The sequence below is a fragment of the Chelonia mydas genome, chromosome 17 (genome assembly GCF_015237465.2).
Source record: "Chelonia mydas isolate rCheMyd1 chromosome 17, rCheMyd1.pri.v2, whole genome shotgun sequence".
Lineage (NCBI taxonomy): Eukaryota > Metazoa > Chordata > Testudines > Cheloniidae > Chelonia > Chelonia mydas.
In genome coordinates this window covers 3,757,741-3,777,750 of record NC_051257.2, presented here as the reverse complement: position 1 = coordinate 3,777,750, position 20,010 = coordinate 3,757,741, and the positions used below count along the sequence as shown (strand labels likewise).

General features: G+C 41.5%; 1 protein-coding gene across 1 annotated transcript in view; it reads left to right on the top strand.

The window, feature by feature from the left end:
* LOC102934993 (transmembrane protein 211) overlaps nucleotides 1-17,451 on the top strand; it is a 155,894-nt gene extending 138,443 nt beyond the window's left edge. Inside the window, exon 3 of the mRNA XM_037880733.2 lies at nucleotides 15,133-17,451. Coding sequence (XP_037736661.1) covers nucleotides 15,133-15,359 — 227 coding nt within the window. The 3' untranslated portion in view covers nucleotides 15,360-17,451. The remainder of the gene's footprint in view (nucleotides 1-15,132) is intronic.
* The last annotated feature ends 2,559 nt before the right edge of the window (nucleotides 17,452-20,010 follow it).

The following is a 20,010-nucleotide window of genomic DNA, read 5'->3' as shown; positions in this document are numbered from 1 at the left end:
TAGGACAAACTAATCTCTTTACAGTAGGCACTTTCAGGAAAATGATTTATGAATTCAGAATATTTTATTCTTAGCTTTCAGTGTTTTGTTTGCAACAAGTAAATCGCTATAATTTGAAATCAATAAAAGACTGATAACACCATAAAGTGCTGTTTGCAAAGTATTGAAGTTGAGTTACATTTATTTTGTTTTATTTGTATATTCATATGTGAAATGGAATGGAACTGAATGCGATTATTCAGGGTCAGTCTTTTACCATATACTTCTTGCTGTTACCTTTCACAAAAACCCTGGGCCAGATTGACTCCTTTGCTTTTGGAGCTCCAAAGTAAATCCGCTTGGAGTGCCACAAGCTGTTCACAACCCTCTGTTCTTCAGGGGTCTTTACTCAGGGCTGCCTCCTAAAAATAGGGGGGCCTCTCCCAACGCAGCTTTGACCAGAGAGGTTCCATAGAGTCCTGAGTTGATTTTAATGTTGTCTTTCCCACTACTGAATTACTAAGGGGTTCAATTCCCCCTTGGTTGCAGCTTCTTTCATGTCCTATTGAGGTGAATCCAGCTTCAAAAGTTAAAAACTAAAATGGGACATTATTTTTTCAAGTGTTTTTGGTTTTTTGTCATGCAGAACAGAGCACAAGTAGCTGTGCTCCACCTCTTTGGTAAATCTTTGTTTAATTTAGTAGATACGTATTCTTAAACTGATACATCCAAACCATAGCAGAGAATAAATAAAGCCCTGCATTTTATAGGATACCTTTGTATTCCCGACAAATGTGTTTTTGCGTGTTGACTTTGTGCTGTGCTAAATTATTGGAACCATCAAAAGGAATGTGTGTGTAGTCAGTGTACCAGTATGTTCAACAGTCTCCCTCGGGAATTTATGAACTGATAATCTCTGCTTCCATCTTCCAGAATTTAGAGATTAGATAGTCACTATCCAAACTGACAACAGGCATCTGATATGAAATAAAATCCTCCACCTGTGCTTGTAGATCTTGACAACAATGGGTTCCCCTCTCTAATTCTTTTCAGAGTTTAAACTTAATTAAAGCTTCTTTATAACTATTTTATTATAAAATATTCAAAGGGTTTAAGTGTGGTTTGTCTCAGGCTTTTACTATTTTTATTTTTGAAGGAGTGCACATTCATGAACTTTGTAAAACACACACACAGGCACACACACAGAGACACACACAAATAATGATTCCAAGTGGCTTACAGTTCAACTCATTTAACTCCAATGCACTGCACAGCGATTCATATGCAAGAAGATGTGGATATAGCATTGGCAGAGAGATAGCACAACAAAGCTTCATGGGTGAAAAAGGTGGAATTTAAATAGAGATAGGCCCAATCCATGAAGTTTGGTTGTAGAACTGGCATAAAATTTGGGAGAAGATCCAGTTTTCCTTTTTTTCCTGCTTCTAGTTTTAAGTAAAAATTCAAAGGAGGCAAGTGAGTGCATAGGAAGTGGATAGAGTTGGCATAAAACAAAAGTCTGAAGCCAAGAGTGAGAGGAGATTAAAAAAGCAATTAGAGAGCACATGAAGAGTAAAGAGTGGGAAGAGATGTAAGCATGGTCAGTGTTCTGTAGTCTTGAAGGTGAGAATAAGTTAGTGGAGGAGGAAGAAGATTATGTCAGAGCAGTAGGTCAGTAAAATAATTCAAGAAGTAGCTTTTTGAATAGCATAGGGAGATAGGCCCGAGAAGAAAAAGTTGCAATAGTTTAGGAGAGATATGACTGAAGTATTGATAATGGTTTAAAAAAAAGGTTATACCTGGGAAATTGACTTTGTAAAAAAATCACACTCTGGGGGTCCACTGTTAATTGCCACTCAGTCACTTCATATCAAATGAGCCAAATTTACATGTAAAATTAGTCTAAATATCAGCACTGCAAAGTCAAGCTGGGATTTGAAGGGAAAGTTGTATTCTTGCTGGCTTTTGCATTATAGTTTCTGCAATCATAACTCAATGACAAATTCTGTTGATTACGCATGAGCCAGAAAAGGATGCAGCCTGTTCTCTCTTAGCCCTGGTCTACACTAGGACTTTAGGTCGAATTTAGCAGCGTTAAATCGATGTAAGCCCGTACCTGTCCACACGATGAAGCCATTTATTTCGACTTAAAGGGCTCTTAAAATCGATTTCCTTACTCCACCCCGACAAGTGGATTAGCGCTTAAATCGGCCTTGCCGGGTCGAATTTGGGGTACTGTGGACACAATTCGACGGTATTGGCCTCCGGGAGCTATCCCAGAGTGCTCCATTTTGACCGCTCTGGACAGCACTCTCAACTCAGATGCACTGGCCAGGTAGACAGGAAAAGAACCGCGAACTTTTGAATCTCATTTCCTGTTTGGGCAGCGTGGCAAGCTGCAGGTGACGATGCAGAGCTCATCAGCAGAGGTGACCATGATGGAGTCTCAGAATCGCAAAAGAGCTCCAGCATGGACCGAACGGGAGGTACGGGATCTGATCGCTGTATGGGGAGAGGAATCCGTGCTATCAGAACTCCGTTCCAGTTTTCGAAATGCCAAAACCTTTGTCAAAATCTCCCAGGGCATGAAGGACAGAGGCCATAACAGGGACCCGAAGCAGTGCCGCGTGAAACTGAAGGAGCTGAGGCAAGCCTACCAGAAAACCAGAGAGGCGAACGGCCGCTCCGGGTCAGAGCCCCAAACATGCCGCTTCTATGATGAGCTGCATGCCATTTTAGGGGGTTCAGCCACCACTACCCCAGCCGTGTTGTTTGACTCCTTCAATGGAGATGGAGGCAATACGGAAGCAGGTTTTGGGGACGAAGAAGATGATGATGAGGAGGAGGTTGTAGATAGCTCACAGCAAGCAAGCGGAGAAACCGGTTTTCCCGACAGCCAGGAACTGTTTCTCACCCTGGACCTGGAGCCAGTACCCCCCGAACCCACCCAAGGCTGCCTCCTGGACCCAGCAGGCGGAGAAGGGACCTCTGGTGAGTGTACCTTTTAAAATACTATACATAGTGTAAAAGCAAGCATGTGAAAGGATTACTTTGCCCTGGCATTCGCGGCTCTCCTGGATATACTCCCAAAGCCTTTGCAAAAGGTTTCTGGGGAGGGCAGACTTATTGCGTCCTTCATGGTAGGACACTTTACCACTCCAGGCCAGTAACATGTACTCGGGAATCATTGTACAACAAAGCATTGCAGTGTATGTTTGCTGGCGTTCAAGCAACATCCGTTCTTTATCTCTCTGTGTTATCCTCAGGAGAGTGAGATATAATCCATGGTCACCTGGTTGAAATAGGGTGCTTTTCTTCAGGGGACACTCAGAGGAGCCCATTCCTGCTGGGCTGTTTGCCTGCGGCTGAACAGAAATGTTCCCCGCTGTTAGCCACAGGGAGGGTGGAGGGTGGAGGGGGTAGCCACGCGGTGGGGGGAGGCAAAATGCGACCTTGTAACGAAAGCACATGTGCTATGTATGTAATGTTAACAGCAAGGTTTACCCTGAAAGAGTGTAGCCAGTGTTTTATAAAATGTGTCTTTTTAAATACCGCTGTCCCTTTTTTTTTCTCCACCAGCTGCATGTGTTTCAACGATCACAGGATCTTCTCCTTCCCAGAGGCTAGTGAAGATTAGAAAGAAAAAAAAACGCACTCGAGATGAAATGTTCTCCGAGCTGATGCTGTCCTCCCACACTGACAGAGCACAGACGAATGCGTGGAGGCAAATAATGTCAGACTGCAGGAAAGCACAAAATGACCGGGAGGAGAGGTGGCGGGCTGAAGAGAGTAAGTGGCGGGCTGAAGAGAGGGCTGAAGCTCGAATGTGGCGGCAGCGTGATGAGAGGAGGCAGGATTCAATGCTGAGGCTGCTGGAGGACCAAACCAGTATGCTCCAGTGTATGGTTGAGCTGCAGCAAAGGCAGCTGGAGAACAGACTGCCACTACAGCCCCTGTGTAACCAACCGCCCTCCTCCCCAAGTTCCATAGCCTCCACACCCAGACGCCCAAGAACGCGGTGGGGGGGCCTCCGGCCAACCAGCCACTCCACCACAGAGGATTGCCCAAAAAAAAGAAGGCTGTCATTCAATAAATTTTAAAGTTGTAAACTTTTAAAGTGCTGTGTGGCATTTTCCTTCCCTCCTCCACCACCCCTCCTGGGCTACCTTGGTAGTCATCCCCCTGTTTGTGTGATGAATGAATGAAGAATGCATGAATGTGAAGCAACAATGACTTTATTGCCTCTGCAAGCGGTGATCGAAGGGAGGAGGGGAGGGTGGTTAGCTTACAGGGAAGTAGAGTGAACCAAGGGGCGGGGGGTTTCATCAAGGAGAAACAAACAGAACTTTCACACCGTAGCCTGGCCAGTCACGAAACTGGTTTTCAAAGCCTCTCTGATGCGTACCGCGCCCTCCTGTGCTCTTCTAACCGCCCTGGTGTCTGGCTGCGCGTAACTAGCAGCCAAGCGATTTGCCTCAACCTCCCACCCCACCATAAACGTCTCCCCCTTACTCTCACAGATATTGTGGAGCACACAGCAAGCAGTAATAACAGTGGGAATATTGGTTTCGCTGAGGTCTAAGCGAGTCAGTAAACTGCGCCAGCGCGCCTTTAAACGTCCAAATGCACATTCTACCACCATTCTGCACTTGCTCAGCCTGTAGTTGAACAGCTCCTGACTACTGTCCAGGCTGCCTGTGTATGGCTTCATGAGCCATGGCATTAAGGGGTAGGCTGGGTCCCCAAGGATACATATAGGCATTTCAACATCCCCAACAGTTATTTTCTGGTCTGGGAATAAAGTCCCTTCTTCCAGCTTTTGAAACAGACCAGAGTTCCTGAAGATGCGAGCGTCATGTACCTTTCCCGGCCATCCCACGTTGATGTTGGTGAAACGTCCCTTGTGATCCACCAGAGCTTGCAGCACTATTGAAAAGTACCCCTTGCGGTTTATGTACTCGCCGGCTTGGTGCTCCGGTGCCAAGATAGGGATATGGGTTCCGTCTATGGCCCCACCACAGTTAGGGAATCCCATGGCAGCAAAGCCATCCACTATGACCTGCACATTTCCCAGGGTCACTACCCTTGATATCAGCAGATCTTTGATTGCGTGGGCTACTTGCATCACAGCAGCCCCAACAGTAGATTTGCCCACTCCAAATTGATTCCCAACTGACCGGTAGCTGTCTGGCGTTGCAAGCTTCCACAGGGCTATCGCCACTCGCTTCTCAACTGTGAGGGCTGCTCTCATCTTGGTATTCATGCGCTTCAGGGCAGGGGAAAGCAAGTCACAGAGTTCCATGAAAGTGCCCTTACGCATGCGAAAGTTTCGCAGCCACTGGGAATCGTCCCAGACCTGCAACACTATGCGGTCCCACCAGTCTGTGCTTGTTTCCCGAGCCCAGAATCGGCGTTCCACAGCATGAACCTGCCCCATTAGCACCATGATGCATGCATTGTCAGGGCCCATGCTTTCAGAGAAATCTGTGTCCATGTCCTGATCACTCACGTGACCGCGCTGACGTCGCCTCCTCGCCCGGTAGCGCTTTGCCAGGTTCTGGTGCTGCATATACTGCTGGATAATGCGTGTGGTGTTTAATGTGCTCCTAATTGCCAAAGTGAGCTGAGCGGACTCCATGCTTGCCTTGGTATGGCGTCCGCACAGAAAAAAGGCGCGGAATGATTGTCTGCCGTTGCTCTGACGGAGGGAGGGGCGACTGACGACACGGCTTACAGGGTTGGCTTCAGGGAGCTAAAATCCACAAAGGGGGTGGCTTTAAATCAAGGAGTAGTTCAGGCAGGAGTTCATGGAGGGTTCCAATAAGAAATGGTGCACCTAAGTTACTGTTCTTATTGGAACAAGGAGGTTAGCGTGGCCTCTGATTGATACATGGCTAGATTTAGCTCGCTGCACCTTCTCTGTGAGTGACTGCAGTGTGACCTAGAGGAATGAGTCCCCTAGACAGGGGAAGAGGCAAATGAGTACAAAACAAATCTGGTCTATTTCTTGTTTCGATCCACTCCATCTATCTTTTACATCTTTGGCTGGCAGCAGACGGTGCAGAAGGACTGCATGCCATCCACATCTCATGGCTGCTCGGCAGAAGATGGTACAGTACGACTGCTAGCCATCCTCATCTCTTGCCTGCCCGGCAGAAGATGGTACAGTACGATTGCTAGCCATCGTCATCTCTTGCCTGCCCGGCAGAAGATGGTACAGTACGATTGCTAGCAATCCGTATTGCCTGCCTGATCACCATAAGACGGTTCAATAGGACTGACTGCAGGACTAAAGAGAATGACCTGGTCAAGTCACCAAAAATTTAGTCCCTGTGCCCATGTCTGCCCAGGCGCTCCCAGCCGACGTGGCCAGGAGCACCTCGGACACGACGAGGACGGGTAACAGTCATACTGCACCGTCTGCTGCCAGAAGGCAATGGGTTGCTGCTACTGTGTAGCAATGCCGTACCGCGTCTTCCAGCACCCAGGAGACATACGGTGACGGTTACCTGAGCGGGCTCCATGCTTGCGGTGGTATGGCGTCCGCACAGGTAACTCAGGAAAAAAGGCGCGAAACGATTGTCTGCCCTTGCCTTCACGGAGGGAGGGAGGGAACGGGGGCCGGACAATATGTACCCAGAACCACCCGCGACAATGTTTTAGCCCAATCAGAGTGCTCCATTGTGACTGCTCTGGACAGCACTCTCAACTCAGATGCACGATTGTTTGCCGTTGCTCTGATGCAGGGAGGGGTTACAGGGTTGACTTCACGGAGGGTTCCAATAAGAAATGGTGCACCTAAGTTATTGTTCTTATTGGAACAAGGAGGTTAGCCTGGCCTCTGATTGATACATGGCTAGATTTAGCTCGCTGCACCTTCTCTGTGAGTGACTGCAGTGTGACCTAGAGGAATGAGTCCCATAGACAGGGGAAGAGGCAAATGAGTACAAAACAAATCCGGTTTATTTCTTGTTTTGATCCACTCCATCTATCTTTTACATCTTTGGCTGGCAGCAGACAGTGCAGAAGGACATATTGCCTACCTGCTCACCATAAGATGGTTCAATAGGACTGACTGCCGGACTTAAGAGAATGACCTGGTCAAGTCACCAAAAATTTAGTTCCTGAGCCCATGTCTGCCCAGGCGCTCCCAGCCGACGTGGCCAGAAGCACCTCGGACATGACGAGAACGGCTACCAGTCGTACTGTACCGTCTGCTGCCAGAAGGCAAGGGGTTGCTGCTACTGTGTAGCAATGCCATACCGCGTCTGCCAGCACCCAGGAGACATACGGTGACGGTTACCTGAGCGGGCTCCATGCTTGCGGTGGTATGGCGTCCGCACAGGTAACTCAGGAAAAAAGGCGCGAAACGATTGTCTGCCCTTGCTTTCACGGAGGGAGGGAGGGAAGGGGGGACTGACGATATGTACCCAGAACCACCCGCGACAATGTTTCAGCCCCATCAGGCATTGGGATCTCAACCCAGAATTCCAATGGGCAGCGGAGACTGCGGGAACTGTGGGATAGCTACCCACAGTGCAACGCTCCGGAAATCGACTCTAGCCTCGGTACTGTGGAAGCACTCCGCCGAGTTAATGCACTTAATGCACTTCTGTGGGGACACACACACTCGAATATATAAAACCGATTTCTAAAAAACCGACTTCTATAAATTCGACCTTATTCCGTAGTGTAGACATACCCTTAGGACTCTTGACTATTCAGAGAAAGTAGTGAGAACTTAAGATTTGATTCTGCTCCGGTTTACACCAAGACTCCTATTAACTTTAATAGGACCAGGTCCTTGGTCTTATTTTTGCACAATTTGATTAAGTCTCTGGAAAAGATGGATTTCCTCATTGGTGGCTTATAAACTAACAAGTACCATTTAAAGGAAAATGGGGGGCGGGGGGGAGAGGAAGCAAGAAGCTAAACCCTGACATGAAATACTTTTATTAACTATGGTTATTTTCATTTATAGTTGTTATATAGCACTATACACAAATCTAAGCTTAACTAAGGTTTCTCTCTCCCCTCGTCATGATGGATAAGGCTGTTCATATATCCAAAGACGGTGCTAGCCCACTGGGGGCCTAAAGCAGGAATATTTTTGCCCCACCCCCAACATATACTAAAAAAGCAAATAGGGGACCCCTTTGAGCTGCCTAGGCTTATGCCTAGCACCGGCACTGCACTTATCTCATCCTACACTTAGAAGACTTGGACAGCCTTGTAGAAAGAAGTGGAAGGTAGGACTGGCTACCCATGGCTTTGCTGGGCATAGTGCCTTAGGAGAATTGTAGATGAGTGCCCTCTAGATATTGTATAGAGCATTGCAGCTCAGGCAGCGGTTTTACATCTGTTTAAAGTGAAATAAAAAATGTGAAATTATATAATTATTTTTTAAAAGAAAAAATAATTTATTATTATTTCTTTGGGATTTCCAGTATTACATATTTCATTTCAGTTGTTTTGGATGATTATAACCTAGGAAGTCACAGTCTACATGTTTCAGAGTAACAGCCGTGTTAGTCTGTATTCGTAAAAAGAAAAGGAGTACTTGTGGCACCTTAGAGACTAACCAGTTTATTTGAGCATGAGCTTTCGTGAGCTACAGCTCACTATCCGATGAAGTGAGCTGTAGCTCACGAAAGCTCATGCTCAAATAAACTGGTTAGTCTCTAAGGTGCCACAAGTACTCCTTTTCTTTTTACAGTCTACATGGTATCTTCTGAAACAAACTTAGTCAACAGGATTTCCATAACTTCTTAACTAAGGATCTAAATGCAATGGAAGAACCAGTGCACTATACTTTATTAGCTTTATTTAGAATATACCTTGAAATGACAGAAAATGGTGCTATTTTTCGTAAGAGAGAAAAATACAGCAACAGTAATTTAAAACTTTTTGTACAAAATGTACTGAATTCCATAAGTAGAAGTGCCTTCCTCTCTGGTATTATAATGCTTATTACAAAAAAAACCCCCTGAAGTTATGTTAATGCTTCAATTTGAAACCTCTGAACCCAGAAATTTGCTTTAAATTAAGAAAGAAGCCCTTTCTGGTTTCTTGTATGCCAAATGTCAGCCAAGAACCAATTTTTATGGCCAATTTATAAATCCTTTAAAAGAGGGTTGCAGAGTGGAGAGTATCAGTATGGTTGAGGCATATGATACAAGTAAACTAAGGAGGGGACGGGGCGAGAAACTGTAATTGTTTGGGAAAGTAGAAGGTTAGAAAGCAGAAATAAAATGTGACCTTCTCCTGCTGAACTGGTGTACACAGACATAGCTATAAGCGATAAGAACCCAAGTGAGGAATTCTTAATGGTAACAAAGATCATGTGTCAAAAGGATATTACAACAAAATAATGAATGTTTTTAATGAGAACTCTATATCTGATGAGAGATCAATTCAAATACTAATAAAAACCAAATGATCAGTCAAAACCATGTTAAGTAAAATCAAATAGTTTCTTTTCATATTAAGAAAAGGAGTACTTGTGGCACCTTCGAGACTAACAAATTTATTTGAGCATAAGCTTTCTTTTCATATTGACTCCTAGAAATTCTGTGTGCTGCACTTTATGGAATAGGACCTAAAGTATATTTTCTGTCTAATTTCCTGATGGTCTTGTATGTGATACACTTGAGGGGGGGGATACACTTGACATAATAACAACATACTGACTGCTGAATTCTGACACATTTTAAATTGATGTTTGTTGTTTTAAAACCATGCAGAGGCATAAATGTTCTATGAAGAAGCTAACTGGACCCCCACTGTTTCTTTGTGTATTCTCCCAGCTAACTGCACTGCTGATAGACAGCGCTATTAAGTAGTCATTAGCACCATGTCTGAAAGCTTGGCTTCTGCAGATAACAACAGGCCATTCAGTATTTTAAGCCTTTGTAAGAAGGAGCACACAGTGTGGTTCATATAACTGAGTATAATGAGGTCATTCTATGACAAGCCTGAGAATACAGAGCCATGGGCAACTTATTAGTCTATTTGATATTAGAACAGATTCAAGTCTAACATTCCAGTGATTTTTCCCCCCCCTGCCAAAAGCTTCTGCCATTAACTGAGACTACAAAACAACATCACTGAATGGTAGATTGAAATATTGATATCACTGTATTGTAAAGTCTTCAAAATACTTCTGCTTGAGTCTGTAGATAAGGAAATATATATGGACAGATATTTAAAGTGTAGCATTTGTCTGTTTTCAAAAAGCTAACAATGTGACAGAAAAATCGGAAATATTAATGTAGTCAGTAGTGTTCAAAGCAGTACTAAAATGGTTAAAGAAAAAAGAAAAAAAAGAAAAGTTGCATAATTTTGCATGACAGTTTTTACTGTTTTGTTTCTGATTTCTGCAAAATTTGAGGAAGTGGCTATTTTTACATTGACAATATGCACAAACTGAATTTAAACTTTACAGCTACCTTTTGCTCAGAACTATTCCATTTTCACTCAGAAATGGGCCTACTTTTCTTGGGAAAGAAGCCCTGTTTTTGAATGAAAATTTTGTGGTATGTGCTGAGTTTTTCAGCAAAATAGGCCCATTTCAAGTTTGTTCATGAAACATGAAAAACTTCACCTTTTGATTTTGAAAATTTTGCATATCCAGTTATCATCACAAACTGGTCAATTCTGATAAAATAAATTATGCTGTTTGTTAGTTGCTGTACACAACAGTATTAATAAGTAGCTATCACAATACATGTGGATTCCAGGTTAACATAAATTAATATATTTATCTATTTTAATACCTTAGCACTTAGCTAAAAGTTAGCACTTTTAAATATGCTAACTGTATGAAAACTGACCATTCTGGTAATGATGTTTCTTCAAGGTAGTTTCTGCAAATTATAATTTGTAGGATATGTTGTCCTCAGGGCACTGCAGCACTTTGGAAAAGTTTGAAAACAGTACTCATTGGGTGTTGTATGAGTGTAATCTCATGACACTCAACTTTCAGGGCTGAGGATATTCAATTGACTTATGATCCCAATTGCCTCAGTTCCTTTTCTTCCATTGTGGAACCTCAGTGCCCTTAGCTAGATGTGTATGTGTGTGTGTAAATGGAATTTAGTTTATCTTAAATTTTAGTTTTCATATTTTAGCAATTTACTATGCTTGTAGTAGTTATTAAGACTTTGCTGCACGTGATGCAGTCTAATTTCTTTGCAGTATGGCTTCAGCTTGGGAAAAGCTCCTATGGTGGATCTGGTCTCTCAGAGGCCTGGATTCAAGAAGCATACATAGTCTCTCTCCATCTGCCTGGAGTCTGATGCACACACTCAAAACCGTATCCACATAGGGATGGAGCCTAACTGGCGCTTGGTGTGGCGCTTTCACACCCTGAGCCTGGAAAGACTTGCAGCTCTGGCTTCAGCTCTTCCTTCCTGAGAGTCCCCAAAATCTAATTCAGAACTGCCTAAGGCAAAGAGTCTGGATTCTGTGCAGGGCCCAAAAACTCTGCCTTGGCAAGGCAAACCATAAGAGTCAGTGCCAGAATCAGCACTGCTTTCTGGATTCATTTAAGAGGTGTCAACAAGGTGGCTACCTTGATTAATGCTCAAAGAACTCCATTTATTGGTAAACAGATTCTATTTACACCTTCATCTGAGTTATCACAGAAAGAAACAGAGATTGGTAAGGTGCTACTAGTTCTATTTCATAGAATCATAGAATATCAGGGTTGGAAGGGACCCAGGAGGTCATCTAGTCCAACCCCCTGCTCAAAGCAGGTCCAATCGTCAACTAAATCATCCCAGTCAGGGCTTTGTCAAGCCTGACCTTAAAAACTTCTAAGGAAGGAGATTCCAGCACCTTCCTAGGTAACACATTCCAGTACTTCACCACCCTCCTAGTGAAAAAGATTTTCCTAATATCCAACCTAAACCTCCCTCAGTGCAACTTGAATTTCTACCTTTCTTTTTTCTGTTGTAATTTATAGTGTGTTGTCTATTGAATGGAATGGATTCAATGGCCCCAGCTACGCTAGAAGTAAACTGTCTTAGCTAAAATACCCTAGAGCAGGGGTCGGAAACATTTAAAAGTGGTGTGCCGAGTCTTCATTTATTCACTTTAATTTAAGGTTTTGCGTGCCAATAATACATTTTAACATTTTTTAGAAGGTCTCTCTCTATAAGTCTATATATTATATAACTAAACTATTGGCGTATGTAAACAAGGTTTTCAAAATGTTTAAGAAGCTTCATTTAAAATTAAATTAAATGCTGATTTTATACCGCCAGCCCACTGCTGGCCTGGGGTTCCGTTCACCTAGGCCAGCAGCAGGTGAGCGGGGCCTGCGGCCGGGACCCTGGCTGGCAAGGGGCTGGCAGCCAGAACCCCAGACTGGCAGCGGGCTGAGCAGCGCCAGCGGCCGGGACCCCAGACCAGCAGTGAGCTGAGCGGCTCAGCCCATTGCTGGTCTGGGGTTCCGTCCGCCGGCTCCTGCCAGCCAGGGTCCCGGCTGCCAGCCCCGCTCAGCCCGCTGCCAGTCTGGGGTCCCGGCCTTGTCCACATAGAGTAGGTACCTACTTTCTGCCTGCACGCTGGGGGAAGAGGCGGGTGGAGGGGGAAGCTTGCCTGCCCTGCAAGGAGAGAACGATGGGCGGGGGCGGAGAAGAGTGGACCGGGCCGGACAGGATTTTTAATTGCACACTGCTGTCCCCGGCAGACAGTAGCGTACCATTAAAAATTGGCACGCGTGCCATAGGTTGCCGACCCCACCTTAGAGTATGGGTGAGTCAGACCTCTTGAATTCAAATAGCCTACAAACTTTCTAAAGAATTCTTGGGAAGCAAAATAAACTAATATGAGAGGTATTATCTCTTTCTTAGAGTAAGCCTCTCAGAATTTACAGCTGAAGTAACCCATATATTAGTATGGTATATTAGTCTTAAATGGCACAGTACAATTACAATTGCTTGTAACAGTCATGGAACTGTTTAAAATGTTTATTTCACCATTTTAATTGTTCTTTCAATATTTACAAGTTTTGAATAATCTATCAGTTCACACTTAGCTGTGGTTAATTCTGATTTGCACTTATTATAGAGACTTAAACTGATAACATTCCACGGTGAATTCAAACCAAACATTGGGTAGTACATCATAGACATCTTCTAAACTTCTGGGGTTTTGTTTGTTTGTTTGCTTACTTTGTTTTTCAGGGAGTGGGGAAAAGGGAGGGGATCTGTCTCATAATATCATTTTGATTTACAAGATAATACAATTTTAAAATACAATAAAATAGATTTTTTTTAGATCCAACTATTCATTATTCATTGTGATGCATCGAGGGTAGAAGAAAAAAGAAAAAAATATTGATTTATAAGTGGCACTTGTGCTTTCCAATAAATGGTTATACACAATGGATGGGTTGGACTTTCCAAACCACCTTGGTGTGACCCAATTTTGCTCCTTTTTACGTCAATGGGAGCAAAGTTAGGCCAGCCCTGGGTGCTTTTTGAAAACCTACCAGTGTATTTTTAGAGTATTTTTCTGCCTATTAATACCATGATTTACAGTTTGGACAATCAAATTACACATAACCAAATATGGAAAAGCAGTTTTGAATATTAACAAATTACATACCCATGACCTTAAAATATGAAAAATATTCATTATATATTGCAGAAGTTAGTCCTTGACTTCTATTAATAGCTAACTGGCAATGACTTTTTTCTTTAGGTAATACAGATTCTGTTTACACCATCTGCTGAATAATGCAGTATAGGTAACAGTTCATCAGACATTGCAATGACATTTGTTTATCTGTGTAATTGTACTCTTTTTTTACACATTAATGTTAGAAGAGCAATAATTGTTGATCACAGATGCTGTGATTTGTAACTAAAATGCACTTTTTCCTTATAGTCATATTAGTCTAACACATAACTCAAGAAGAGTATGGCAGAATCTTTTTTATTTTTGAAAAATGTGAAAAGACAAAGCATTAGGAAAAATACATCAAAAGGTGAAAACAACTCTGAAGCCAAATACTATTCATCATGTGTCATGCAAGTTTAGGGCTCAGTTCACTACTTTCCATTTAGTGCCCCCAGTGGTGCAAGTAGATTTTAATTCTTACTGATATGGTACCACCCCCCACCCCATACTGCCCTCCCTCACAAAAAATGTTCTGTGACAAGCCCTGCGCAGATACAAATTTATACCTGTGGATGCGGATATCCGCGGATAGATATCGGTATCCACTGAACCCCAGGGCTCTCCTGAGAACCGCAGAAACAAAAGGAACAGAATGTGAGGCCACCGCTCCTCAGGGGCCAGCGCCCTGCACTGGGAGGTCCTCTGGAGTGGCTGTACCACCACCAACCCTACCCCTAGCCCTTCCACATAGCTGCGTCTCCTGTCTGGGATCTGTACAGCCCCGCTAGAGGACAGGGCTGGAGGCGGGGCTAGAGGCAGTACAGCCATGCCAGAGGAGCTGTCGGCACGGAGCGCTGGCTCCTGGGAGTGGTGGCCCCATGTTCTGCTCCTTTCGCTGCTACAGTTCCCGGGAGAGCCCAGGGGTTCAGCAGATACCGATTTCTATCTGCGGATATCCGCATCCGCAGGTATAAATTTGTATCCGCACAGGGCTCTACAATTCATTCTTGAAAATGTGTCTTTCTGGTACAGCGTACCGGCAGTAAATGTCTTAATGGTTCGGCGTACTGACCATACCGGCTTACTTGCACCACTGAGTGCCCCTGAGATATTTGAAAATATCTACATCTTTGCACACATTCACCATGTAATTATATATCATTCCTAGTGTTCTCAGTATGATTCCTCCCTACAACTACAGAGGTCTAGTAAGGCCTAAACTGGGGGTAAAAAAAGAACCAGCAATAATAACAGAATGAACAATTTCAGGAAGCAAATCCAGTGCTGCCATGTCAAGAAAGGTGTTATCTGTAGCACCTTTTCATTCTATCTTGGCTCATCTGCTCACATGCTACTGTATCCCAAAATCTAACCAAAAAGTTTGAGACAAATCATAGTCTTTTGGAAGCCAGTGGAAATGTTGCCATTCACCTGAACTGAATCAAGATTTGCCCATTGAACATAAGAAATACTTTTCAACGGAATTAAATGTTTATTAAAAATTTCTCTCTTTTTTTTTTCTAGTATTCATCATGGCGTCTGGACTTTTGGTTTATCCTTTCGGTCTCAGCTCTGCTACAGTGAAGAAATTCTGTGAGAATTCAAGCATATACTATGCAGGAGACTGCCAGATTGGATGGGGGTACATGTTGGCAATTGTTGGAGTCATGTTATCTGTCTTTTTACCATTCTTTGCAAAATATGCACCAAAAGAGCACATATCTCCAACTCCAATACCTACTATTTTATAGTATTTTATTAGTATTTAACAGCAAAACATTCCTGTCAATCAATGGGCAGAAAGTATTATAGCACTTCCTTTTAGCTGTATGGCTAAAAAAAAAAAAAAAAAAAGGAGAGCGAGAGAGGGAGATAGAGGGTCAGAATCACAAAGACCAAAAGTGCACTGATAGTCTTCCGTAAGCATGAGAAGCTAACACTCTGGAATTGAAATAAGACTAATTAGCAGCCTGTACGCTGCTCTAAACTTATAATGGCTTAATGCCTTAGTCAAAAAATCTGTTTATCCTCAAAACATCTGTCTACCTCCCAAACAATTTATTTTATGTCTCAAAACAGTAAATCTGTTAAAAGCCTCAGTTCTCTTTTATATGTTATTAAATGTCAGAAGTTTTATGAACCCAATAATTTTAAATCTGATAATGATATTTTGTTATAGTTATTATGAGTGGGGGGAAAAAGCCTGCTAGAAACCAGAGCCTAAAATGAAGCTTATCTATGAAAAAAGATGTATGCAACAAAAAGTGCTTTTGTTTGTTTGTTTTTAATCAATGCATGTTAGGAGTGTGCCTGAATACTGTAGTTTGTAGGCACATGTTTTAATACTGGTCTAACAATTGGGAAGTATAGCCTCCATAGTGATTGCTATACATTTTAGCTAACTTTTTGCTAAAGAGATCTAACCTTTTCAAAAGGCCCAATACTAAAATAGCTTAAAAAGGAGAAAAATATATTAAGAGGAAAAGTGCATTTGTTTTACCGTAGTTCTTAGATTATTATTTTGCATGGAATTGTATACAATTATTTCTAGTTTAGGGGTTTTTATAAGCCTGTAAGGTAAAAAATTCATTTACAAAACATACGTGTCCAATGGCAAAGGTACCTGTGCGCATTTCATCATGATGCAAGGCAGAAAGGGCCAGAGTATGATGGCCTTACTTATGCTGATTAGAATCTTGCTCCATGTGAATGTGATTTCTTGTGGAGTAAAATACTACTCAGTGTGAGTATATGGCAGACTCTGACTCAATATCATCCAATGTAATGTTGACTAGAAAAATGTCACATCTGATGGATATTTTTTGTGTGAAATTTATGAAGTCTAGTTCCAGGAATGGCATTTTTGGTTTCATTACCACCAAGGATTCAAACAAATGCACCACATGCCTTAAAAAAAAGAATGATTGGGTTCTAATATTACTCCATTGCCATATTTCTCCTTTAAAATTACAGTAAAATTCCCATCCAGTATCTAGGTCATGAGGATGTTATTTATTTTTAATATTTACTAGTAAGGAACTGAACCTCTTAGATTATATTTTAATACTGAACCTTACTTTTCTGCTTTTTATTTTGTCCTGTGAACCAACTGATCAAATCTATTATCTTTGTTAGTAGTATGCAGTGTTGTTGTAGCCATTTGGTCCCAGGATATTAGAGACAAGGCGGGTGAGGTAATACCTTTTATTAACCCACCTTCTGTTGGTAAGAAAGACAACCTTTCAAGATTACACAGAGCTTTGAAAGAAGAGCTGAAGAAGAGCTCTATGTAAGCTCAAAAGCTTGTCTCTCTCACCAACAAAAACTGGTCCAACAAAAGATATTACCTCACACACCTCGTCTCTCTATCTTTTTTGGTTATTTACGGAAGCCGGAGTAATGGTTATTCCTGAATTTCTTCTTTTCTGAAAAATGTGTGTGAAGGGACAGATAGAGAAATGTTGAGGAAATATAAGAAAATGAGAACTGATAGAACAATCACTTTACTTTATTCCAATATTTATCAAAGAAATACAATCTTGTTTACATTGTGAAGCCTTCTAAACTCAAATTAATTAAGCATTACATTATTTTCTAAAGTAGCTGACTGTTACATCATCATGAGCTCCAAAGGGCAAATTATGCACATACATTTATAATATAATTCAATTACATTATTAATGTTTAAAAATGCATATTTCAAATAAAGCAAATAGAGAGAGCTCTATGGTTTTTGTTATAGAGAACTAAGGAATGAAATCTTTTAAATATTTAACAAAAATGAGGCTGAAGGAATTTCCTCTGCCCTCCTCAAGTAGGCAGAATAGACTTCAGTCTTCTCTGTATGTAGCATGTAGCATTTTTAGTAGTGTCTTATGCTCTTCTTTTCATAAATTGCTGGAATAGATTGGAAAGCTTCATATAAGATTCAGAAGGTAAAAAGTGAGAAAATAAACAGATAAAAAAACCATAACCACAAAGTAAAGAGAGAGATGCAGGCTTTTCTTTCCTAACCAACCTGTGCCTTTACAATAGAACAATTATACAAGACAGGATCAATATATAAAAAAATTCTCATCAACCACTGAAAATGTTATACAATGTGTAAAAATTGTATTCTGTGGGTTTTTCTCTGTTTTGTGTAATGTTTACGATTGTTCACTTGATGTTTCACTAGAAAAAGTGATTTGTTAGTGTAAATTAGAAAGCATTTTTGCAAAGATTTAATTGCTTACCAAAAGTAAAATAATTTTAGATTTCTGTTAATACCCATAATATATCTAGTAGACACAGAGGGCCCAATCCTGTCACCACTTATAAAAATATCTTTACTCGTGCAGAATTGTGCCCATCAGTAATCCCATTGAAATCAGTAGGATTACACATGTGAATAAAATTACTTACATGTGTAAATGTTTGCAGGATTGGATGCATAGTCTGAAATTCCTTTATAACTTTACCTACTTTCTCAGTAGGGGTCTTAAAATTTTCAATATTGCTATACCAAACTACATATTGAAAATTTATTTTCAGTGTTTTGAACAATCAAGTTAAAAACTCAAGTTTTTTTTCCACAGTATCCTCTACTTTCTAAGAAAGAGTGAAACTGATGCTTCCATATTGAACGTCCTTTAAATAATTTTAAACATTGAAAGGAAATAACGTAGACTTAATAGAGACTGGTGACATCTAAAATGAGGTAGACAGAATTGACATGTAAAAGGTCCTTGTTCAGAGCCAATTTATAACTCTGGGTAGAGATCATACTGTAACTGACTCAAACCAGAGTAAGCAAAGCATATACTGCAGAAGCTCCTCTGGAACTTAAATAGGGGGAATTACTACGAATATATTTGCTAACACTGATAAATCACTTTTTTAATGAGGATTGTCTGTGAGTTATATTGTGTATAATAGTTTCCTTATTAAAAAAAAAACAGAAAATTTACTGGATCAGGTTCAAGTTTTATTCTAAATATATAATTTTTTAAGTGTAACTAAAAGCTGTATTTTCCATTACTGTGTTTCTGCGTTGACTAGCTGCCTCCTTTTTAGAATATTAACTGTTTTCTGTATTTGACTTGTTGAATAAAATATTTCAATTATTTTCAATGTGAAATTTACAATTGCCAACACTGTATAATAAAATAATTCACATTGTTCACTATTTACCTGACTTTGCTTTTGTTTTACAGTTGCAGATATGATGCACAGCAGTTACTTTAAGGGAAGAGACTGAGGGGATAAGGAAATGGCCACAATAGGAATAATCTATATAGACGTCTGTGTATAGGAACATAGGCATGCAAACATATAGTTTGTAATCTCTGGCCTGTACAAATAATGATCCAGTTGGTAGTAGGCTGCTATCCTGAGACTTAGGAGAAGCAGGTTCAGTTCCCTACTTTCTCCCACCTCTTGCATGGCTTTGGGCAATTCACTTACTGTTGCTGTGTGCCTCAGTTCCCATCTGTAAAATAGGGATAATAGTACTTCCCTACTTCACATGGATGTTGAGGATACATTAAAGATTGAGGCAATTGGATACTTCAGTAATGGGGACCAGATAAATACCTAAGATAGGCTTCATCCCAGAACAGCTTGGCAGTGCCTGTTACGTTAGCCTGTAGAACTTCTACAGGGGTTTTGGGAGAGCCAGAAAAAGGGAGGCAACTTCTGCAGCCCAGTTTCAATGCTGGTTGCAACTTTTATGACAGATGCCTATTTTGAAGACTTAAGTAATACTACAGTAGTGCACAGGCTGTGCGCTGACTTTCTGCTCAGAGGTGATTTTTCATTGAGTGTTCAGAGCCAGTCAGAATATGGATCTACATATAATATACGTTTATCAGCAATGAAAATCAATTTTTAAAAAACATTTATTCTTAAAATGAATTATTTCAAAATATTGACCATATATAAGTACTTAATAATATAAGTACAAAATAATTTCTTGGAACAAACGTACTGAAAAGCAACAATAAACTCACTTAGAATTGATTATCTGATTTTTCTAAGCCATTTAGGTTAATGATGGAATTAGTGCCTTATTTTGCTCCAGTTACTTACACTTGCACTGACTGACCATATAATTCTCAGTAAATTTCTGACGTGAGGCTAGACTGCCTCCTCTCATGGAGAAACCAACAGGCAAGGCCCAAGGGGATGAAAATGGTATGAGGATCCAGTAGATAATTTGGGTGAACAGGTTCCCCTCAGAGTGGGCAGTGGATTCAGCCCTATACTCTCAGACATTTTGAGATCCTTTTCAAGCTAAGACCATCTATGGAGAAGCCCTATACTTCTGCACTCTCTCCTGCTCCCCGTAATTCTCCCCTACTCCTTTCCCCTTAAAAGGTTAAGACTAAATTTTTAACTCTTCAGTGGATTGTCTGTGGGGTT